The sequence below is a fragment of the Phyllobates terribilis genome, unplaced genomic scaffold, assembly GCF_046119375.1.
Source record: "Phyllobates terribilis strain yellow unplaced genomic scaffold, ASM4611937v1 Scaffold_10__3_contigs__length_209671492, whole genome shotgun sequence".
Lineage (NCBI taxonomy): Eukaryota > Metazoa > Chordata > Amphibia > Anura > Dendrobatidae > Phyllobates > Phyllobates terribilis.
The window spans coordinates 17,726,771-17,752,437 of record NW_027362770.1 but is presented as its reverse complement, the minus strand read 5'-3'; the positions used below and the strand labels follow the sequence as shown (position 1 = coordinate 17,752,437).

Sequence of the window (25,667 nt, the reverse complement as noted above, 5' to 3'; positions counted from 1 at the left end):
TCCCCATATTTGGTAATGTACACAACATCATTAGCTTGAAGACCATGGCTGTGATCATCAAATGAGAATCAAGCAACAGTATAACCAAAATAACCATAACCCAATAAAAAACCCATTGCACTTTCATAGACATCACCCAATTACAGGGCAGATATCCTTGATTTCATCAGAGAAGCGGTCCCGTGACCAAAACTCAGCGATGACCAAAGCACACTGCACAGTGTGTGGAGCTGACCAATCCTGGTCAAAGCTACACGTCATGAGAATTCGAGTCACATGATTGCAATATAAATAGCGATCATGTGGTAACAGGTAGGTATACAAAGTGTGTCATGGTCATCATCCATGCGAAAACCACTTCTAATCAATACTGTGGAGATGGATAAATTGACAGCAAAATGCATCATGCAGTAAAATTATATCAGCAAGACAATTAAATATAACGCAATCAGTGTCCATCAGCTTAAATCCAGGTCCACATTCAACCCTCAGAGTCCAGCAATCCTGCAAAGCGAGAAAAAGAAAGCCGAAAAAGCAAACCGGAAAAAACAACATTTAAAAATTGTAGCAGGCGATAGATGCATTGAGCAGCCAGAGATAATCATAGGCTACTACGGTCATTATATTCTACTGGGTGATGTCTATGCAAGCGTACTGTTAATAAAGTGCTTTCGGTTGACTTCTTCATCGTCCCTTTTGACCCATTGAAAATAAAACAATAAAAAAATACACATATTTGGTATTGCTTCGTTCAAATATGTCCGATCTATCCAAATATAAAAACAATTAATCCAAGCAGTAAACGGCGTAGAAAGACAAATACTTAAAATACCAGAATTATAAAAAAAAAATTATCCAATGTGTGGATCTGGGAGATTTTTTTTTCTTGGAGTCGGCATCTTCCTCACCCTGATCCTCCTTGTTCCCACCATTCCGAATGCCCTGAGACAACTGATACCACGCTTGGACACTTCAAAGAGCTGTTTTGTTTATCTTTCCATTTACAGATTCTGTCGCTCGGTTTGCTCGGAAGAGGAAAGAGCTTGGATATGTGGTTTGAAGGAGAGATTAGAGTGCAGGGTTACCCCAAGACCTGTTCACTTTTCCATCGATAAATTTTGGCCTCTCGACAGGCCAGCTTTGAGAAGGGCAACAGAAAATCACATGTAGCAATTTGCGGAGCCATGGTCACCCGAAGGTGACGGTGGCAAAGTGCAAATACTGTCGCAAGAGGTGGATAATGATGAGACACAATGGACAGAAAGTCAGGAGGAGGACCAGGGTGCAGAAGTGGAAAACAAAGCGGTGGACGATGAAGTCACTAACCCAACCTGGCAAGGGAACATGTAGAGTGAGGACAGCAGCACACAGGGGGAGGGAGGCATAGCACCACAACAGGCAGGAACAAGCAGTGTGGTAGCCACAGACACAAGGTGGGCTTCTGCTCCCCGGAAGACCAACACGATGGAAGTTGTCAGTACAACTGTTAGGTCTTCCCAAGTCTGGTTCTTTTCTCAAGACTGTTTAGATAACCCCAAAAAGGCCATTTGCAACATCTGTCAGGCCAGGATTAATACTAAACTGCCACATTTCTGGACTGCTTGCACTTGAAATGTTGCCTTTTAGGCTCGTGGAGGTGGAAGCTTTCCACCACCTCATGGCGGCGACGGTGGCCTGGTGTCCATACTCGGTCCCCAGCCGCCACCATTTCTCCCGATATCGTCTCCGCCTTCCACAAACGTGGGTCTCAGAAAATTACCCGTTCACTTACTGGGAAGGACCACCTAACCACAAACACGTGGACAGGTGAATGTGGCCAGGGACGGTACGATTACAGTCCACAGTAAAGGCCCTGAAGGAGAAGCCAGGCCCTGGCTTCTACATCAGGAGAGTTCATAGTGCTGAGATGAGATTGCGATGATGATAGAGGTCAGCATCTACTTAGCTTGCTGCTGGTACTTTTCTATGGGAATCAGCTTGGCTCCAACCAGCCTGGAATATTTACAGTGAACTATGGCACAATGCCATGGTATTAGCAGTGCCCACAGTACCAGTAGTAAAGCCATCCACAATTTCCTTCTCAGGAATTTTATTTGGTAGACTGAGTGGCTGCCCAAATACATTAGTTTCTAACAAAGGAGCTGAAGATACTGAGAGCTTGTAGGTGCAAGTTTCTCCAGCATGTTAGAGAGAGAACAGAGAGGGCAGCACAGTAGCTCAGTGATTAGCACTGAAGTCTTGTAGTGCTGGGGTCCCACTAAGAACAACATCTGCAAGTATTTTGTATGTTCTACCCATAAAAATAAGCAGGACTATATGCTTAGGCAACAAGCTGCACACCATTGCAGAGTTGTTTAAAGCTGTATGAGAGAACCTGGTGTCAGCTCTGAAGCTAAGCAAGCTTGCAGCTGCACCATTCCTGGCCCATGTGCTTAACTTAGTGGTTCTTCAGTTTCTCAAAATCTACACAGATCTGTCAGTTCTGCTTGTGAAAGTACGCCCCGCGCGTGCCCATTTTAGAAAGTCAGCTACAGCTTGCGCTGCCCTGGCAGGGCTTCAGCAGCATTTGCAGCTTCCAGCTCACGAACTGGTGTGCGATGTCAATACGTGTTGGAAATCAACGTTGCAGATGTTTGGAATTATTTTGAGCAGCAGAGAGCAGTTGTTGAGTACTAGCTTCAACACGTCCGTCGGCATTCAGGTCAGCCTCCGCACATAAGAGCTGATGAGTGGGCATGGATGTCTGACATCTGTGCCCTCATTCAAAACTTTGAGGACTCCACCAAGATGGTGGGTGGCAATGATGCCATAATTAACATCACATCCCGCTTCTCTGTCTACTGAAACGCTCGCTGCTCACAATTTAAAAAGGAGGCATTGCAGGTGGAGCAAGGAACTGTACAGGGTGATGCTTCCCGGCCCAGCCTCATCTTAGTGTGGATTGGGTGATAATGAGGAGGAAGAGAACATAGACAGTAATACTCTTGGTGAGAACAGGGAAGTCTTGGCTGTTGGCAGTCTGGCACACAAGGCTGACTTTATGTTCCCCTGCCTTTACAGTGACCATCGTGTTGTACGTATTTTGGGCATTACAGAAAACTGGCACGGCACAAGAGAATTCTTGGAGACGGAGGTGTGAGGTTCTGATTAAGGAGGATGTCTGTCTTATATCGGTTGCAGAATGGAGGGCACAGGAGGGGTGATACACAGAAATGAAGGAAGAGATATAGGCCAGTGCAGAACTGTGGACAGCTTGGTGAGTGAGAGAGATGAGTTTGTATTGTATTCTGTAGTGATTGTTTAACCTAACCCGTGCAATGACTGGCACAGAGTAGAGATATCGGTGAAGTGGCGTGATAGAAATACGAACCTAGCTACTGCATTCAGAAGGGATTGGAGAGGAGACAGTTTGTTTAGAGGGAGACCAATTAGAAGAGAGTTGCACTAGTGAATAAGAGTGACAGTAAGAGTTTTTGCAGTATCAAAGGTGAGAAAAGGTCGACTTCTGGAGAAGTTTTTAAGGTGCAGATGATATGAGCGAGTAAGTGATTTTCCAAGTTGAATAAAGGAAAGCTGTTTATCAAATATGACTCCAAGATAGCAGGCGTGCCGAGTGGGAGTCATGGTGGCAGCACCTAAAGGAAATTCCAAAGTCAGGTATAGGTAGGTTAGTAGAGGGAGGAAACCGAAGGAGTTCATTTTGGGAGATATAAAGTTCAGGCTCTTGTTGAAGAATTATAACAAAAAAAAAAATTCCCATCTGACAACGCTGGCGGCAGAGGTCACAGTCAGACAGTTCATTGGACAACCAAGGAATACAAGCGAGGAAGACACAAACCAGATGCGGCAGAGGCAGGAGAGTGCTTTCTAAAGGTCTGGGAAAGTTTTCTCAGACCCTCCCAGTGCCCAGGCCCTGATACATGGAGTACTCTGACAAGGAGGGAAAAATTTTGGAAGATGCAATCTGGACACATGGATTGAACTATTTTTCTACTCCTTGGAGGTCCTGGCTAGAGATGAGCGTTGTTCGACTCGAACTGTTCGCCAATCTAAAATTCGAGCTGTTTTGGGCGGTGTTCGAGCAGTTCGGCGAACGCGAACGATTTGAAAAAAATTCGGCTGTTCGAGGTTATGTTCGATAACTGTTCGTGCCCCAAAATCATAACTGGATTTTTTCTCAGTAATGCTGAAAATGAATGTTAATACGCAGTTTGAGTGTACAGCGGGGCGGGGGGAGGGGCAGGGGATGGATCTCTGCAGGAATAATGAAGATCTCCATTTTTTTTCTCTTTCCCGCATTTACAGTGGGGAGGTGCAATCTGTCAGCCTATCAGCAGCGCACACATGGAGCGAAGTGCTTTTTTTTCACACAAGCAAGGGCATGTGTCATTGGCTGTGTATGTCACATGTCCTTGCCCTATAAGACCCAGCCATTTTCCCCGTCGCCACCATTTTCTCACTGCTGCAGCTGAGTGTTAGACGGCACCACTGCTGCTGTGGGCGCTAGACTTTGTAACTGTGTGAATTGCAAGCAATTTGCTCTTAAATAGACAGATAGGTTTAGGGAGTAGGGACTAGTTGTAATTGCAACCCTTTTGAGGGCTAGGTTACAGCAGTTCCTAGCACTTTTTTGCCAGGCAGGTCTGTGCCAGTGCTGCGCAAGTGTTTTTCACAGCATTTGGCTAAATCTAGCTAACTCAATCCTTTTGGGCCTCTAGCAGTGTATGTTAGTCAGCTGAGTAGCCTATCTGTGTTGCAAGCTACACCACCTGTGTATAGAATACCAATTTTTTTACTGCACCTAGTGAAGTAAATCCTTTTGGGCATAGCATTATTCTATTAGTCCATCTATACTGACCTCCATCAGGTTGCAAATTCAATATAATTTTTTTCTCCATCTAGCTCTGAAAAAAAATTTGGGCTTCTAGCAGTGTGTGGGACTTGTTCTATTAGTCCATCTATACTGACCTCCATAAGGTTGCAAATTGAATATAATTTTTTTCTGCATCTAGCTCTGAAAAAATATTTGGGCTTCTAGCAGTGTGTGGGACTTGGTCTATTAGTCCATCTATACTGACCTCCATCAGGTTGCAAATTGAATATAATTTTTTTATGCATCTAGCTCTGAAAAAATATTTGGGCTCCTAGCAGTGTGTGGGACTTGTTCTATTAGTCCATCTATACTGACCTCCATCAGGTTGCAAATTCAATATAATTTTTTTCTGCATCTAGCTCTGAAAAAATATTTCGGCTTCTAGCAGTGTGTGGGACTTGTTCTATTAGTCCATCTATACTGACCTCCATCAGGTTGCAAATTGAATATAATTTTTTTCTATATCTAGCTCTGAAAAAAAATTTGGGCTTCTAGCAGTGTGTGGGACTTGGTCTATTAGTCCATCTATACTGACCTCCATCAGGTTGCAAATTAAAAATAATTTTTTTCTGCATCTAGCTCTGAAAAAAAATTTGAGCTTCTAGCAGTATGTGGGACTTGGTCTATTAGTCCATCTATACTGACCTCCATCAGGTTGCAAATTAAAAATAATTTTTTTCTGCATCTAGCTCTGAAAAAAAATTTGGGCTTCTAGCAGTGTGTGGGACTTGTTCTATTAGTCCATCTATACTGACCTCCATCAGGTTGCAAATTGAATATAATTTTTTTCTGCATCTAGCTCTGAAAAAAAATGTGGGCTTCTAGCACTGTGTGGGACTTGGTCTATTAGTCCATATATTCTGACCTCCATCAGGTTGTAAATTAAAAATAATTTTTTTCTGCATCTAGCTCTGAAAAAAAATTTGGGCTTCTAGCAGTGTGTGGGACTTGTTCTATTAGTCCATCTATACTGACCTCCATCAGGTTGCAAATTGAAAATAATGTTTTTCTGCATCTAGCTCTGAAAAAAAATTTGGGCTTCTAGCAGTGTGTGGGACTTTGTCTATTAGTCCATCTATACTAACCTCCATCAGGTTGCAAATTGAATATAATTTTTTTCTGCATCTAGCTCTGAAAAAATATTTCGGCTTCTAGCAGTGTGTGGGACTTGTTCTATTAGTCCATCTATACTAACCTCCATCAGGTTGCAAATTCAATATAATATTTATCTGCATCTAACCCAGCCAATACTTTTGGCCTAATACCACAGTTTGGCCACTCAGCTCTGCTCGGTTCCCATCCATTGTTTTTTTGTGCAAACAACTCCAGAGTTGTGAATTAGTTAACCACCAAAATGAGTGGAAAAAGGTCTGCTGCTGGTGGAAAGGGGAATAGGCGTGTTGGGAAGGGGAAAAAAGGTTGTGTCGGTGGGGTAGTTGTTAAAGCAACAGTAACATCTGCAGAAGAAAGACCATCTTCCAGCCAAACTAAAATGTCTACTTCTTTTAGCGGACAATGCGATAAGATCCCTTTCTTACGGCCACGCCAATCGCTACAAATTCCAGATGAGGCACAAAAACAGCAGGTGCTTCAACGGATATCAAGTGCTCCTTTAAGTGGGCTCTCCTCCACCTCAACTTCAACATCACAATCACTCCAGTCCTCAGAGGTGTCACCCCAATCACACTTGCTTCCTCACAGCTCCCAAATCTCCAGCTGCCCATCTGAGCATGGGGTAGAACAGATGGTTGAGTCTGCAGAGCTGTTTACTCATACTATTGCCTGGGAATCAGAGGTCGGCTCCAGAGCTTCTGTGAATCCAGACGAGGAAATTATCTGCACTGATGCCCAGAATCTTTATGAGTCGGATCCAGGACCAGACGCAGAAGGTTCTGACCATAATGTAGACCCTCATTCCCAAACTGTAACTCCTGTTGGTGGAGACAATGAGGAAGACAATGATGAGACTCAAATACTTGATTGGAGCGACAACTTTAGTTTTTTGTCAGGGCAGGAACAGGTTGGCTCTGAGGACGACGGGTGTGATAACACACAGGGTGATGATGATGAGGTTGGAGATCCCACTTACTGTCAACCCACAGTCAGCCAAGAGATGAGGTCAGCAGAGGAGGTGGAGGAGGATGCTAGAGACGACGAGGTCAGGTTGCGCCTTCTTGGACAGAGACGTAGTACTGGAAGCACGTCAACAACTGCATTCTCAAACACAACTCTGCCTCTGACCACAAGTCTTGGTGGCTCTTCAGGTCGCATGGGTGCTAAGCCTTGCATAGCCTGGGCATTTTTTCAGATCGATAAAGATGACCCAACTCGTGTTATCTGTAACATTTGTCAGCAAAAGCTAAGTAGAGACCAAAAAATACATAGTTAGAGTACTTCATGCATGAACCGGCACATGGACATGAAGCATAAGTTGCAGTGGGAAGCTCACTGTGCTACAATGCGGCCTAGCCGGCCGGGCCAACCACTGTCTGCCACATCTTGTGCATCCGCTGCCTCTTCATCCTCTGTGACTGGGGGGACAGCAGTCACACCTGTTTTGGGACGCAGACCTGCCACCTCTTTACCCACAACAGCCAGCGTGATTGGCAGGTCATCATTTTCTTTGGAGGTGGTAACACCAGCTGGTGTTGAGCGCTGTCCGACATCGATAGCACCACCTTTGGATCAAGGCAACCTAACATGTCCGCCTGCATCTTCCTCACAGACCTGCAGTTTGCCGGGGACACCCTTATCAACCCCGTCTAAGCACAACAGCCAGCCCTCGGTCCCTCAGATGTGGACAATAAAAGACCATTTCCTCCTAGCCATGAGAAAGCTAAGAGGTTGAATTTCACCATCTGAAAGCTCTTGGCTACAGAAATGCTGCCTTTCCACCTGGTGGACACAGAGGATTTTCGAGACCTTATGTCCGTCACAGTGCCCCAGTACCAGATGCCCAGTCGGCACTACTTCTCAAAGAAAGGTGTGCCTGCGCTCCACCAGCATGTCGTACACAACATCACCGCTTCTTTGAGAAACTCTGTGCGTGACAGGGTGCATTTCACCACAGACACTTGGACGAGTAGGCATGGACAGGGGCGTTATATGTCGCTGACTGGACTGGACACTGGGTAACTATGGTGACAGCAGGACAAGGGGCTGCTGTCCAAGTCTTGCCGTCCCCACGAGTTATGCGTCAATCCTCTTTATCTCAAAGTTCCTCCACTGCTTCTGCCACCTCAACCTCCTCTTGGTCCTCCACCTGCACCCAAAGCCTGTCTGGTCATGCCACAAGCTTTCTAACTGTGCAGAAGGGATCCTGCACACCTCCTTACTATGCTGGCAGTAGGTCTCAACGTCATCAGGCGGTTTTTCTTTGAAATGTCAAGGAAATGTGAGTCACACAGCTGAGGAGTTCTGGTCAGCTCTGGAGAACCAATTTCATGAATGGTTGTCTCCACTGGACCTGAAACCAGGGAAGGCCGTGTGCGACAATGCTGCAAACCTGGGTGCGGCCCTTCGCCGGGGCAATGTCACACACGTGCCTTGTATGGCTCACGTGTTGAACCTGGTTGTCCAGCAATTTTTAGTCCACTATCCCGGACTAGATGGCCTTTTGCAGAGGGCACGGTCGTTGTGTGCTCACTTCCACTGTTCGCATCCCGCAGCTCAGCGACTTACATCTCTACAGAAGTCGTTGGGCCTGCCACTTCACCGGCTAAAATGCGATGTGCCTACCTGGTGGAATTCAACTTTGCACATGTTGCTGTGACTGTGGCAGCACCGACAAGCCCTGGTGCAATACGTTCTGACGTATAGCCTGGGCCAACGAGATCCAGAGGTGGGGCAAATCACGCTGGAGGAGTGGTCTCAGATCAGGGACCTATGCACCCTTCTGCACAGTTTTGAAATGGCGACGAAGATGTTTAGTGCTGACGATGCCATTATCAGCATGACTATTTACATGCTGGAGCACATGTTAAACAGAATTCGGAGTCAGGTGGTGGCACAAGAGGAGGTGGAGGAAGTAGAGAAGGAGGAATTGTATGCGGAAGGGCTAACATCTGCAAGGTTCAGACGGTCGGCAGCACCAAGGCGGCAGGCATGTGAGGGTGGGGGAGATGGTTTTACCAGGGCGCATGGTAGCAGCCAAACTAGTGAGGAAGGTGCAGGAGCCCAGGAAGAAGTGGAGGACGAACTGATGGAAGACTCATCAGATGAGGGAGACCTTGATCACATTTCTGTTGTGCGAGGTTGGGGGGAGAGGACAGAGGAAGGAAGCATGATTGTTACCTCGCCACCAACACAACAGGGACTTGGTGCTCCTGGATGCACAACACACATGAGTGCCTTCTTGCTGCACTACCTGCAACATGACCCTCGAATTGTGAAAATTAGAAATAAACCTGACTACTGGGTTGCCTCACTGTTAGATCCCCGGTACAAAAGTAAATTTGCAGAAATTATTCCTGCCATAGAAAGGGATGCATGCATGCAGGAGTATCAGCAGAGACTGTTGCAGAATCTTACATGTGCTATTCCACAAAACACCAGTGGTGCACATAGTGAATCTCACAGTTCCAACTTGCCAATCGTGGGACCGTCGAGTGTTCAGCACTCAAACCGTAACAGAAACACAGTATCTGCTGGTAACATCAATTTTGCGGAATCATTTGACCACTTTTTTAGCCCATCCTTTGCAAGGCCACAGGAGACAAGAAGTCTGACAAATAGTCAATGCCTAGAGACGATGGTACAGGAGTATCTCCAAGTAAACATTGAAGCCATGACTATGTCACTGGACCCTTGCTCTTTTTGGGCTTCCACTCTGGATAAATGGCCGGAGCTCGCCACTTAAGCCTTGGAGATCTTGTCATGCACCGCAGCCAGCGTTCTGTCTGAACGTGTGTTCAGCGCTGCTGGTGGTGTGCTGACAGATAAGCGCAGACGGCTCTCCACTGATAATGTAGACAGACTCACGTTCATAAAGATGAACAAATCATGGATCCAAAACGACTTTTATACCCCTGTGTCATCCTGGGGAGAGTAAAAGCTTGATGATTGGTTAAAATCACCTCACCAACCGTTTTAAGCTTTCAAATTACTAATCATGTTTATCTGTATCTTGGCTGTAAAAATTATTTGGGCTTTGTAGCAGTGTGCAGTACTGATTCTATTAGGCCATCTATACTAAGCTCCACCAGATTTAAAATTACTAATCATGTTTATCTGTATCTTGGCTGGAAAATAATTTGGGCTTTGTAGCAGTGTGCAGTAATGATTCTATTAGGCCATCTATACTAAGCTCCACCAGATTTAAAATAACTAATCATGTTTATCTGTATCTTGGCTGGAAAATTATTTGGGCTTTGTAGCAGTGTGCAGTACTGATTATATTAGGCCATCTATACTAAGCTCCACCAGATTTAAAATTAATAATAATTTTTAGCGCATCTAGCCCGGAAAATAATTTTGGGGCTCCTAGATGCGCAAGACACATGAGTGCCTTCTTCCTGCACTACCAGCAACATGACCCTCAGATTGTCAGAATTCGAAGTAATCCTGACTACTGGGTTGCCACTCTCTTAGATCCCCCACACTCTTCAATCAACCTTTTCATTTTAATAAAGACCAAAAAAATTGTCATTTTTTAAATTATAAGCATTAGCAGGTTATTAGAAACTGAAATCAAACAGTTTTCAACTCAAAACTTTATTCTAGGTGATGTTACATTTGCACATAGGACCCCTTGTTCGAAAGGAGCTTCTGAACTCTCTCGTCCATTGAATTTGTCAGGTTTTGGATGGTTTCTGCTTCAATTGTTTTGCATGAGGACAGAATACCCTCCCAGAGCTGTTGCTTAGATGTGAACTGCCTCCCGCCATCATAGACACTCCTTTTGATGATGTTCCAGAGGTTCTGATTGGGGTTGAGGTCAGGGGAGCATGGGGGTCACACCATAAGTTTGTCCCCTTTTATGCCCATATCAGCCAGAGATGCAGATGTGTTATGTGCAGCATGAGACGGTGCATTATCATGCATGAAAATGATCTTGCTGTGGAATACACGGTTCTTCTTCTTGAACCATGGCAGGAAGTGCTGTTTGAGAAACTCTACATACATTATGGAGTTCATCTTTACCCCTTGAGGGATCCTAAAGGGGCCGACAATCTCTCTCCCCATGATTCCAGCCCAAAATATTACTCCACCTCCTCCTTGTTGGCGCTGTAGCCGTGTTTGCGTGGGGTGTCCATCAACCAGCCATCCTCCACTCCATCCATCTGGACGATCGAGCATTGCACGGCACTCATCCGTGAACAAAACAATTTTGAAGTCAGTCTTCATGTATTGTTTGGCCCACTGGAGCCGTTTCTGCTTGTGTGCAGTGGATAGAGGAGGTCGACAGGATAGCTTATGCACAGCTGCAAACCTCTGAAGAACCCTGCATCTTGTTGTTCGGGGGACGTTGGAGGCACCAGCAGCTTCAAAAACTTGTCTGCTGCTATGACAAGGCTTTTTTGCCGCTGCTCTTTTAACCTGACGTAATTGCCTGTAGGAAAGAGTCCTCAATTTGCCCTTATCAGCATGCACACGTGTGTACTGTGAATCTGCTACATACTTCTTGATTGCCAAGACACTTCATCCTGATCATCGCACAATGTTGATTGTAGTCATGCCTTGACCTAAACACTCCACAATTTGTTGCTTCTCAGCAGCCGACACATCCTTTTTCTTTCCCATTTTGGCAGAAAATGTAGGCTGCTTAATAATGTGGGACAGCCTTCTTAAGTAGTCTTGTCTTTCATTGGACACACCTGCCAAACTAATTAGCACAGGTGTCTGCAATTGCTTACAGTGATATAAAGAGCCCTGACACACATCACCATCAATGAGTTTAACTGACAAACAAACAAATTCTTCCCTTATCACTCCTAAACACTTTTTGCATAATAATTTGGAATACAGTGTACATGTGCTTTTCCACAAAACACCAGTGGTTCACGTAGTGAATCTTACAGTTCAAACTTGCCAACTGTGGTCTGTATGGAGTTGTTCAATAAAGGGCCCAAAATTAAGATAACATAGATGGGAGAGGTCTCTATGAATAGGAATTCCTAAGTATTTGATACCCTGTGAGGGCCAGGCAAAGGGAAAGCTGGACTGGATGGAATCCTGTATGGATTTGGGGAGGGAGACATCGAGGGCCTCAGACTTCGCTGCATTGATTTTAAAATTTGACCATGTAACAAAGTGATCTATTTCAGCCATAACAGCAGGGATGGATATATGTGATTGAGTGATATATACTAGGACATCATCAGCAAATGCAGAGCACTTGTACTCGGTGCCTCTCAATCCACCTAATATTGGGGTTATGGCGAATTGATGAGAGCAGGTGCTCCGTCACTAGGATGTATAAGAGAGGGGACAGAGGACATCCCTGCCTTGTCCCATTGGTGATTATGAAAGGTGATGAAAATGTTCTGACGCACCCCCTGGGCCTTGGGACACCCGGAGCCGGACCCTTTTTGGTGGATGCTGGTGGTTGTAGTCTCCGTGGCGGCGAGCCGGTTCCGTGGCTCAGGGCAGTCAAACCAGTGGCGGAACTATTTATGTGGTTTTGATGTTTAAATGTCCGACTACGCCACTCGCGGATTGCGGTCAGAGTGAACCGCCACTGCAGGGCAGACCGCTGAGGCTGGTGTTGTGGGTGCAGCAGAGCGTAGTGTAACTCCCCACGGGAGGAGTATAGCCTCAGAGCAGTGTATGTGGAGGATGGGGGTGATGATGCAGGGCAGCAGCAGTAACGACACGGAGTCAGTGATGCAGTCCAGGGCCTTTACTCACAGTTCTTATTATCCAGACCACTTCTGCAGGTAACGGCTGCCCACGTCGTACTGTGCTCACCAGGTGAGGGGCTCACACAACTCCCAGATAACTTTGGAGCGCTTCACAGGACCCCCTTTGTGTGTCCTTTGTCTGGCCTTTCTTACCAACGCTTCTGTCCGGCTGCCTCGGGCCGCCTCTTGGTAAACTTGGCGCCAGTTTCCCTGACCCTATGTGGTGCCTTCCTAGTGGGTGTAGCGAGGGGCTGCGCCACATAAAATGTCACAGCCTCCGGTTTCTAGCAGAGGGTCGTTTCCCGTCTCCACTAGTTTCGGATACCGGTCTCCCCCTTTGGCCTGACCCCTCTACGCAGGTGGATTCGGGTGTGCGGTGGCGACTCGCCCGTCCGCACCCCTGGGATCCCTTCGTTCCTCATTCCTGGAGCCTTCTCCGCTCCTCTTCCTTCCTTTTCCCTCTTCCAGGCCTGGGCCTCTGTTACTAGGCCCGCATCCGTAGCAGAGCTCATGCAGAGCCCCTGCTCCCTGTCACTTCTGCTCAGACTTCTCTGCACTGAACTAAGATGGTGCCCACCTTTTATACTCCCTTCTCAATACACCCAGGAACTGCTTCCTCCCTGCTCCTGCACTACAGGGTTCCCCTTCCTCGGTGTTCCCTCCCCCCACTCCAGCCAGGGACAGGGACTGTCGTGCCCATCTCAGGGGCATATTGGTCGCCCTGCCCCACGGCAATGTGGTGTAATGCATGCAGGTGTCGGGGTCCTGATCCACACTTCTTCCTTACCTGAGAGTGAGATATCACACCTCTGGGTGAGGTGCAATACCTCTGTAGCAACCGAGCAGTCGGGGTGCTACAGTTCCATTTATCTTCAGCCTAGGTGACGTATTGCGATACAGGGCCGTGATTTTGGCTATAAAAGGGTCCCCTAGACCCCTACCCCAAGCTTTTTAAGAGAATAATATATGGCGTGCCAGGAGACTCTATGGAATGCTTTCTCAGCATCCAACGAGAGTATCTAATTACAAATTTTTAACTGCATCTAGCCCAGGAAATACTTTGGGCCTAGTAGCAGTGTCTGCTAGTCAGCGGATTATCTCAGCTGTTAAGCAAGCTATACCACCTGTAGTTTGGACACTTAATTTTTTCAAAGGAAATGCTTCGGGACCCCGGGATACTCAGTGAAGAGCATCAGGAGGCACCCCAAGGCATAGGGGCTGGGACTGGCGGTAGGACGCCTTGCGGTGGACTGCCGAGCTCGATCCTTATAAAAGCTTTTTAACTGCAGCAGCTTTAGTGGACGCTACTGGAGCTGGAATTACGCGACTGCTGGCATGAGACTTGCCCTCCAATAGATCCTTGTAAAAGGATTTAAAGTGTATTCATTCAAATTAGAGAGTCAATTTAAATTAAAAAGCTTAGAGCTGCCTCCACCACAGGGGGGCTCGCTCGACCCACCAGCGGACAGGCACCAGTATTGGGAGAGGGGGGCTGGCCGTCAGGGTCCACCGCTGCTCTGGCACAAACCCGGCGACACGGAGGTGGCACGGGCAGGAACGGACTGGCCGTGTCGGCTTCGCACTTCTTTGCTTTTAGAAGGGCATGGCATGCCTATATCTGTGTCTCCCCCTCCTTTTACTCCTCCACCTCTTTTCTTTTCGCATGACTATATGTACTTGGCACTTTTCCATGTGTTAGTTGTGTCTTCTGAGCAGTTTGTCAGCTTTTGGACACCTTTGAAGGTGTTTTCTATGTGTTTCTATGTGTTTTTGTTTGCCTGCCATTGGTTTTAATGGTGTTCGAAGGTGTTCGACGAACAGTTCGACGAACAGTTCGGTGAACACACGGGTGTTAGACGAACCGAACTCGAACACTACGGGGGTGGCTCAACACTAGTCCTGGCCACTAGCGTTATGTCAGAGATAGTTTTTAGTGCCGCTGGGGCCTTTATAACTGATAAAACTGATAGGAGAATCCTCCAGTCAACTGAAAATGCTGACAGACTGACTCTTATAAAAATGAACAAGGGCTGAATTGGGCCAGACTTCTCAATACCACCAGATGATAGCATCAAACATAAACTCAAATCCAGTGGTTATTTTTTGGGGGGTCTATTCCCATGCACCCCTTCACACCCAGAAATGGGTATACCCTTCAGGAATTGTTCTATTTTATGTTGCCCTCCTCCTTCTCTTCATCCTCCACCACCATATCACCAGGAGATTGTGATGCAACACCCACATAATTTTTTTAAAGTTGTTTCTGATTAGAGGCGAGAAAATATTTAAATATTCGTTTCAGATTGGAATCGCTGTTTTTGCAATATTCGCCAAAGTAATTGTCATAAAGTAATTATCATAAACCGCTCATAACCGAGTCCATCTCAGTGGCTCGCCGACATGTTACACATATAATGTCCAAGAGCCTTTCCAGTGACAGATATGTCCACTTGGCTCCAGATACAGCCTTCAGCAAGTTAACAATATAAATGTCCACATCAAGCAGTGATTTTACCTTTGCCGGGTTTTAGCTGCTTCAGTCAGTTTCGGTTCTGACACCGCTGTGGCTTCACGGCTTCCCAGATGGGGCCTCCGGCCCTCGTACCTTCCAAGGCTACTGGCATCTCTTACACACACATGATCCAGCCTTTACCTTTCAGGACTCTTGTCTTCCAAGCCTCTTGCCCTCCAAGGCTACTGACATCTTTTACATACAAGGATCCAGCCTCTGCCTTTTAAGCTTCACCAGGCCTCTCTAGGCCTCTCCAGGCTAATGGTGTCCCACACAGGGAACAGGCCTCATGCCTTTCACACACCTGTTTCAAAACTACCAGGGTTTATATATCTTCCAGTGCACACAGGACCTGTGCTGATGTCACAGTCATGTGATCAGACCTTCTGTGTTCACAGGACCTGTGCTGATGTCACAGTCATGTGATCAGTCACCCTGGACCATTACAGTAATGCCGCTGCATTACAATATATATATATGTATATATACTAGCAATTGAAGCCGTTCTACGCCCGGGTGGCGAGCATTTTTATTGGCATATGGTCTCCCATGCTGGTATGTGCTGCCCCCAATCCTGGTATTTGTGTTTCCCCCATCCTGTCCCCCCATCCTATCCTGGTATGCATGGCACCCCTCATCCCTATCTTGGTATGCATGGCACCACTCATCCCTATCCTGGTATGCATGGCACCCCTCATCCCTATCTTGGTTTGAATGACACCCCTCACCCCCAATCCTGGTATGCATGGACCCCTCACCCCCAATCCTGGTGTGCATGGCACCTCTCAACCTCAATCCTGGAGTGCATGGCACCCCTCATTCCCGATCTTGGTGTGCATGGCACCCCTCATTCCTGATCCTGGTTTGCATGGCACCCATCATCTCTGATCCTGGTATGCATGGCACCACTCATTCCCAATCCTGGTATGCATGGGACCACTCATCCCCAATTCTGGTATGCATGGCACCCCACATCCCCAATCATGCTATGCATGGCACCCCTCGTCCCCAATCTTGCTATGCATGGCACCACTCATCCCTAATCCTAGTATGTATGGCACCCCTCATCCCCAATCCTGGTATGCATGGCAACTCTCATCCCCAATCCTGGTATGCATGGCACCCTTTATCCCCAATCCTGGTATGCATGGAACCCCTCATCCTCAATCCTGGCATGCATGGCTCTCCTCATTCCCATTCCTGGTATGCATGGAACCCCTCATCCTCAATCCTGGCATGCATGGCACTCCTCATTCCCATTCTTGGAATGCATGGCACCCCTCATCCCCAATCCTGATATGCATGGCACTCCTCATTCCCATTCCTGGTATGCATGACACCCCTCACACCCAATCCTGGTATGCATGGCACCCATCATCCCCAATCCTGATATGCCTGACACCCCTCATTCCAAATCTGGTATACATTGCACCCCTCATCCCAATCCTGGTATGCATGGCACCCCATCTCTCATCCTGGTATGTATGGCACCCCTCATCCCCCAATCTTGGTATGTATGGTAGACAATCCCTCATCTTGGTATGCATGGCACCACTTATCCCCCAATCCTGGTATGCATGGCACCCCATCCCTCATCCTGGCATGTATGGTACCCCTCATCCCTATCCTGGTATGTAAGGTACCCGTCATCCTGGTATACAAGGCACCCCTCATCCCAATTCTGGTATGTATGGCACCCCTCATCCCCCAGTTCTGGTATGTATGGCCTCCTCATCCCCCAATCCTGGTATGCATGGCACCCCATCCCTCATCCTGGTATGCATGGTACCCCGCATCCCTATTCTGGTATGTATGGTACCCCTCATCCTGGTATGCATGGTACCCCACATCCCTATTCTGGTATGTATGGTACCCCTCATCCTGGTATACATAGCACCCCTCATCCCAATTCTGGTATGTATGGCCTCCTGATCCCCCAATCCTGGTATGCATGGCACCCAATCCCTCATCCTGGTATGCATGGCTCCCTCATCTCCAATCCTGGTATGTATGGCCCCATCATCCCTATCCTGGTATACATGGCACTCTTCATCCCCCAATACTGGTATGCATAGCACACCATCCCTTATCCTAGTATGCATGGTACCCCTCATCCCTATTCTGGTATGCATGGTACCCCTCATCCCTATTATGGTATGCATGGTACCGCTCATCCCCAATTCTGTTATGCATGGCATCCCTCATCCCCAATACTAGTATACATGGCACCCCTCACCCCCCAATCCTGGTATGTATGGCACCCCTCATCCCCAATCCTGGTATGCATGGTCCCCTCACCCCCAATCCTGGTATGCACGGTCCCCTCACTCCCCAATCCTGATATGCATGGTACCATAGCGTCGTACAATAATTCACTGGAAATATTCCAGGCTGGTTGGAGACAAGCTCATTCCCACAGAAAAGTACCATCAGCAACCTAAGGATATGGTGGCCTCTATCACCATAAAGGAGTTAGCTCATTGTCTAGGAGACATGGTATCCCTCATCCCTATTCTGGTATGCATGGTACCCCCAATCCTGGTATGCATGGTCCCCTCACCCCCAATCCTGGTATGCATGTTCCCCTCACCTCCCAATCCTGGTATGTGTGGTACCCCTCATCCTGGTATGCATGGTCCCCTCACCCCCCAATCCTGATATGCATGGCACCCCTCATCCCCCAATCCAGGTATGCATGGCACCCCTCATCCCCCAATCCTGGTATGCATGGTCCCCTCACCCCCCAATCCTAGTATGCATGGTCACCTCACTCCCCAATCCTAGTATGCATGGTTCCCTCACCCCCCAATCCTGGTATGCATGGTCCCCTCACCCCCCAATCCTGGTATGTGTGGTACCCCTCATCCTGGTATGCATGGCACCCCATTCCTCATCCTGGTATGCATGGTACCCCTCATCCCCCCCAAACCTGGTATGCTTGGTACACCTCATCCCCCAATCCTGGTATGTATGGTACCCCTCATCCCCCAATCCTGGTATGTGTGGCCCCCTCACCCCCCCAATCCTGGTATGTATGGCACCCCTCATCCCTTTCACGCTGCACACATGCAAAAAAATAAAAAATGTATACTCCCCTTTCTTTCCTGTGCTCCAGCGCTGCTGTGCCCTGTTCTGCCAGAGGCCGGGGGAGGAGTGCGTATTGGCAGGCAGGTCTCCCACTGAAGAACCTCTGCTTCTCTACCTGCTCCAGTCAGGCTGAGTGAGAGCCCGTCAGCTGTAATGGAAGTGGATATGCATGCTGTGTTTGTTTCACTGAGAACACCACATGTTTCTCAATCCACCATAACATGTCCCCCTGCACCTCACTCACGGTCCAGCAGTTTGTCCGTTTCACCATACTCTGCTCTCCCTCAGCACTGCAGCCAGCTCTTGGTCCCGCAGTTGTGGTTACGTAAAAGATTGTTTCCTCCTACACATGATAAAGCTAAGAGGTGGAAATCCACGATCTCCAATCTGTTGGCCACGGAAATGGTGGTTTCAGGCCCTAATTTTTTGAACTGTGAACACTCCTGTATGGCTGCTTTGTTACTGAGGAGATAACCGGAGAACCTGGAGAAAACCCCCGCAAACACGGGGAGAACATACAAACTACTTGCAGTTGTTGTCCTCTATCAGCATAAAGGAGTTAGCTCGTTGTCTAGGAGACCGACCACCGCTGCTGTCTACCTTGTGAACATTGTGTTGAAGCTTGCAAGTTGTCGCGGTTTTACCGTAACAGAGAGGAGCCAGAAGACCGCAGCGTCTGATTCCTCCCACTCCTGCAGTCATTAGAAAGAAGACTTTCACCTTTTTATTAATCAGTGCAGAAGTTAATCTGCTCAGTTGTGAGCTCCTGAAAGCTTACAGTTGTAACGAGCCACAGGGTGGTAGTCATGGACAAGTGTCGCTTCTTTGAAACCCTGGCCTGCTACAGGAAATAGTGTACTGTGGGGTTCCATGTGCGACAATGCTTCGAGATCTGAGATCTCCACAGTCCCTGTTAATGTGCTAGGTGCAGAACTGTCCCATTTATCCCTCTCAGTCAAGAAGCCATACCAGCTGTTATAAACGATGTACTTTTTGTGCACAGTCAAACAGGTGAACATAGAGTAACAGGTTATGCATTTTTCATCACTTGCCAGACAGTACACAGGCTCCATTCTCAAAGTTACAGTCTGCACTTTGTTTCTGGCAACAGGCACGGCACAGTAGTGAGGAGAGATCTTAAATGCCTGCATTTTCCTTAGGGCTAGAGACATACAGGTTCACGTGTGTCACTATGCCCTGATTTCCTGTGTCCTTGCTTATGTCAGTCCCAGGGGCCACTCATAGAGACATTCTCCCTGTTTCAGTACCCACAACAGGGCGATGCCTTGTCTCAAGGTTCCTTTCTTACTGGACAGTACACTTCAGCACCCACAGCAGGGTGCTATCTCATCCCAAGGTTCCCTTTCTTGCTGGACAGTATGCTTCCTGGACTTCTAAGCATTTCTCTTGCAGTGTTCCTCACTTGCCTGTGTCGTCCTGCTGCCTCTGTAACTAGGTCATTTTCCTCATGGGCCTTGTCGTTCCACACAAGAAACAATCTGTCTTCCCTTATTGTCTTACTCTTCTAGACTGACTAAAATGGAACCCTTCTCTCAGAAATCCACAGCACTCCCTCCCACTATGGGATGTACTTAGTTAACCCTCACAATGTCTTTGTGCCTGATGTCTGTATCTTGTCTTCTATCTTGGCAGATTTCACCTACATTCTATACCAGAGTGAAGAGAAAGACAGTGACATCTTGGGGCCTCCAGTCAACACTGCAGCCCTCAGGGAAATAAGCACTAAATACATAGCAGTAACATGCATGTAAAATACATTCAACCAACAGAAATATCAGAGGAGTGTCATGAAATCCTCACCACTCTCACACGGTGATTTAGGCTCTCAGCAGATTTGTCCCGTGCATCTTACTTACTGTGTAACACTGTACCCCAACACATCAGACTGTCACCTACCGTGGAAACCTTGAAAAGGAAGCTGAAGACCCACTTCTTGTGACAAGCGTACAATCCGTGGTGACCCCACTACAGTATACCGCTGCACGACTAGCTGTACCCTGACCTACTGTATCCTCACCCATCCCTTGTAGATTAATTGTGCGCCCTCGCTGGCAGGGTCTTCTCTTCTCTTGTACCAGTCGTTGAGTCACCGACGGTGACCCCTTTTCACATGTAAAGTGCCACGGAATAAATGTTACATTAATAATAATTATAGTACTTGTACTCTGGGTCAATTGATGGCACTTTCCAGGTGTCTACACGTAATTTGATGTGTTTTGGCAGCCTTTGGGCCCATTTTAAGGTGTTGTATATGCATTTTTTTTAGCCCCCCCCATTGAATCCTATGGCGTTCGGTAATGTTTTATGAACATTCAACAAATTAATCGACGAATATTGCAAATTCAGCGATCATAATCCGAATTGAATATTGAAACATTCGCTCATCTCTAATTATGGTCTACAATGATTTAATTATTTTATTTCGTTAAATGGTAATGAATTTTCTTTCATAACTTTTTGTGGTAGGTCAAAACAAAATTTGCTTTATTCCTGGAATGGTTGGACCAATTCTGGAAATGACACTGATCCCCGAAGATGAATTACGCAAAGCCACAATCCCTATCTTCTTTGATATGATGCTATGTGAATATCAACATCATGGAGATTTCAGAAAGGTAACATGAGGTTACGGAAGTAATATAGGTTACATAAAGCTAAAATACATTTGTTTAAAATTTTCAATTAGTTGTTTAGCAGTTTATCTTGTGGCGGTCACTTGATCTATCGTAACTATGATTGACTAAAACTCATTAATTGAAATTCTGTTACCGTGCATCTGTTCCCTTCCTAACATGTAAAGTTATTTTTCATTATAAAGTGTTTTGCAATATTGCATTCTCATTTAATTGTTAGGGAGACAAAGTAGAGCCTTATAATGTAGGAGGAAGCATACCAAAAGCACAAATTTACAGTGAATTGGACTAGCAGCCATATATTAGCATATTCTGGCAAGTTAGCAAACTTGGAGGCAAAGTTAGGCTTAATCAGCAATTTTTATCTTACTGTTTCCAGATAATATCTTCTGTCCAGCAATTAGTGAGCAGTATTGTCCAAGTTATCCTTATGCAATAATCTTTGTAATTGATTATTTATCTGTGCCTAGACACAGTTTGGTGCCAATAGAAGGTCGAGAAGCAACAACACACTCCTAAACATCAACCTTAGGCTGTGTGCCCACTATGCGTTTTTTAAGTGTTTCTGCACTGGCAATTCCGCTGCAGAAACGCTTAAAAAACGCTTGGTAGAAGGTCCGCCATGTCCCCCAATGATAATCCACATGTGCTGTGCACATGCTGCGGAAATTTCCGCTGCAGATTATTATTGCGGAAAAATCCGCAGCACTACCAATTATTTTGCGGAATCGCTGCGTTTTCGTCGCCGTTGACTTGCATTGGACAGCATGACATCCGCATCACTGCATCTTCACATGCGGATATCATGCGGTTCAATGTGCGAATGGTACCCGGGTTTGGAGAAGAGGAGACTCTCCTCCAGACCCGGGTACCATAGTACCTGTGAAAAAAAAGAATAAAATAAAAAATATACATTATGATTACCTTCTGATGGCCTCCGGTGTCCTTATCCTGGCTTGCCGGCAGCTCGCTGTAGACTAAAAGGACCTGCGGTGACGTCATTTAGTCATGTGACGGGTCACGTGACTGCTGACGTTGGCGGTTGTGTGACCCATCACATGACAAAATGACGTCATGGCAGGTCCTTTTAGTCTACCGCGAGCTGCCGGCAAGCCAGGACAAGGACACCGAGGGCCATCAGAAAGTAAGTATAATATTTATTTTTTATTTTTTTACCATTCTTTCGGTTTTGCATGGATTTATATAGTGTGACCAAGTTGTCAAGCACTTTCCAAGTGATGCTAAAATCGCTTGGAAAGCGCTTGCCAACCCGTATGTGGAAATGCATGTGAAGAACGCTTCACATCCGCATGTCCCTGGCAGGAAAAACCCATGTACAATCCGCATGTACAATCCGCATGTACAATCCGCATGCGTTTTTTCTGCCAGGGAGATGCAGAAACGCTCAGGAAAAATCCGGAGCATTTCTGCATCGTGGGCACATAGCCTTAATCTATTTTTAGCTCACCACTCACTTCTGCACCTCCTTGAAAAAAGTGGGAACAAGCCTCCAGAATTCCAATTTTAATTACAGAATAAAAATTATCTCAACGTCAACCACAGATTGCATAAAAGCAGTACAAGCAGTATGAAATCCAAGAGTTGGTTGACTGGTTTCATGTCTCCATATTCCTCAAAGATTGTATACATAGCCATAACTTGCAGAGTTAATAAAACATCTCTTTGCACTCCCCCCTCCAAGTTACTGGTCAAAAGGCACTGAATCCATAAGGTACTAATCAATAAGTCAATATTACATACACTATAATATGAAGGCACAATAATAAGCATGATGCTTTAAAACTAATACTCTTGTTAAGGCTAACAGACCCTCGTAAAAAAATATCCAAAAAATATACCTAATCTCTTAATAAATCACCTTAAGCTCTTCTTGATATTCAGAATGACGGGAGACCATGCATCCTGGTACATGTTAATTTTAAGCCAGTCTTTAACTGGAATTTTTTTTAATGACATTGGCACTCTACCATCTCATATTGGTATTCCCATCAAATTGATTATTCCCCCCTGTCTTTTTTGCTAGTTTGTAATGTGGCATAAAATGATATGTTATAAGTTATTAATTCAGTTTTTTTTCTTTAATATGTTACATAGTCATTGTTTTTAGCTTCCTCCCTATATAATATTTTCCCCAGGGATAATCCATTAAGGTGCCACAGATGATCATGTTTTCATGAAAAAAAAACTTCAGCACCCTTATTCATTTTCAACTACTCTGTAATATATCTTTTAGTCTCAACCCTCCTAAAAACTACTAAAGGTAACACAGATCCCAAATTTTTTTCAAGCTTCAAATTTGTGCGATTGTTTTTGAAAAATCTTTTTCACGGCATATTGTAACCTGCTATAAGGAACATTAAAATCCATCATATTTGTTTTTCAAATTTCCTGTAGCTTAAGATAAGTGTATTTCTGATACCTTATCATCATACAAATATTGACGCAGCAAGGGGCAAATTTCACCCACATTGCTAAGTCTATCATCTGGAGGAATTAACTATAATTGCATCAAAAATAATTTTTCTTTATCTTTCTTTATCAGTTTTTTAAAAACCTTACCTCTTGATTAGGTGGTCTATTATGACCTTTAGGATGGAGCCCCAAGTCTGACTTTGTGGTAATAACTTTGAAATGCTTTTACTTATCCATGTGATTTTGAAAATATTTTATTATGAAACAGTGAGGAGATATATTAAGATAGAGATATTATACAGCGGTCTTACTAAAAATTATTCTAGCATAAGATGTGCCTGTTTTATTAAGAGATGTGCCTTTTAGTAAATTAGGTGCATCGCATGCTATATGTGGTCCAGATATGCAAATCAAATCACAAATGCATAAATATACTGTAGTTTATGCCACTTTCTGGTAAATGCATGGCCACAAAAAATAAACATTAATTAATAATTAACTTTTACAATACATCTTCTGGTATATTTTAGGGATAAATTCAGTTATGAAGAGGCTTCAAGCGAACTATATATTAGAAATCCCAATTAATCACCACATTTAAAAAACTGTACTTCAAATACAGTCATTTAAAATCTTATTTAGAAAGTTTATTAACATTTTAATTGTTTTTCCATAATAAATCAAACAGGATTCTTTTGGGAAGAATCAACAACAAGTAGGACACAATCATGAAGTGGAACAAAATTTGGATATTTTAAACTTTTTTAACAAATTAAAAACTGAAAAGTGGGGCGTGCAATATTATTCTGCCCCCTTGAGTTAATACTTTGTAGCACCACCTTTTGCTGCGATTACAGCTGCAAGTCACTTGGGGTATGTCTCTATCAGTTTTGCACATCGAGAGGCTGAAATTCTTACCCATTCTTCCCTGCAAAACTGCTCAAGCTCATTGAGGTTGGATGGAGGGCATTTGTGAACAGCAGTTTTCAGCTCTGTCCACAGATTCTTGATTGGATTCAGGTCTGGACTTTGACTCGGCCATTCTAACACCTGGATACCTTTATTTTTGAACTATTCCATTGTAGATGTTGCCTTATGTTTGGGATCATTGTCTTGTTGGAAGATAAATCTCCTTACCAGTCTCAGGTCTTTTGCAGACTCCAACTGGTTTTCTTCCAGAATGGTCCTGTATTTGGCTCCATCCATCTTCCCATCAATTTTAACCATCTTCCCTGTCTCTGCTGAAGAAAAGCAGGCCCAAACCATGATGCTGCCACTACCATGTTTGACAGTGGAGACGGTGTTTTGAGGGTGATAAGCTGTGTTGCTTTTACGCCAAACATATCGTTTTGCATTGTGGCCAAAAAGTTCGATTTTGGTTTCAGCTGACCAGAGCACCTTATTCCACATGTTTGGTGTGTCTCCCAGGTGGCTTGTGGCAAACTTCAAACAATACTTTTTATGGATATATTTGAGAAATGGCTTTCTTCTTGCCACTCTTCCATAAAGGCCAGATTTGTGCAATGTATGACTGATTGTTGTCCTATGGACAGACTCTTCCACCTCAGCTGTAGATCTCTGCAGTTCATTCAGAGTGATCATGGGCCTTTTGGCTGCATCTTTGATCAGTCTTCTCCTTGTTCGAGATTAAAATTTAGAGGGACAGCCGGGTCTTGGTAGATTTGCAGTGGTCTGATACTCCTTTCATTTCAATATGATCGCTTGCACAGTGCTTGAGATGTCTAAAACTTGGGAAATCTTTTTGTATCCAAATCCGGCTTTAAACTTCGCCACAACAGTATCTCGGACCTGCCTGGTGTGTTCCTTGGTTTTCATGATGCTCTCTGCACTTGAAACAGAACCCTGAGACTATCACAGAGCAGGTGCATTTATACGGAGACTTGATTACACGCAGGTGGATTCTATTTATCATTACCAGTCATTTAGGACAACATTGGATCATTCAGAGATCCTCACAGAACTTCTGGAGGGAGTTTGCTGCAGTAAAGTGGCTGAATAATATTGCACGCCCCACTTTTCAGTTTTAATTTTTTTTAAAAAGTTTAAAATATCCAATAAATTTTGTTCCACTTCATGATTGTGTCCCACTAGTGTTGAGAACACTGCTCGGTACTCGCCCAAGCATCTCACTACTCGGGATGTTCGGCGAGCACCGAGCTTTTTCGAGTTACTCGGGCGGGAGCTCGGGTCTCCGCCCTGCACGTTTGGCACTCTTTACAGAGCCAATGAACATGCAGGGATTGCCA

The 25,667-nt window shown here is 45.5% G+C and overlaps 1 protein-coding gene across 5 annotated transcripts in view; it reads left to right on the top strand.

Annotated features, from left to right (window-relative positions):
• Positions 1-25,667, top strand: part of DOCK2 (dedicator of cytokinesis 2) — a 1,661,574-nt gene that overhangs the window by 1,068,687 nt on the left and 567,220 nt on the right. For all 5 annotated transcript variants that reach the window (XM_073649510.1, XM_073649507.1, XM_073649509.1 and 2 more), the window contains one exon: positions 20,801-20,949. In XM_073649510.1, the coding sequence (XP_073505611.1) occupies positions 20,801-20,949 (149 nt within the window). The remainder of the gene's footprint in view (positions 1-20,800; positions 20,950-25,667) is intronic.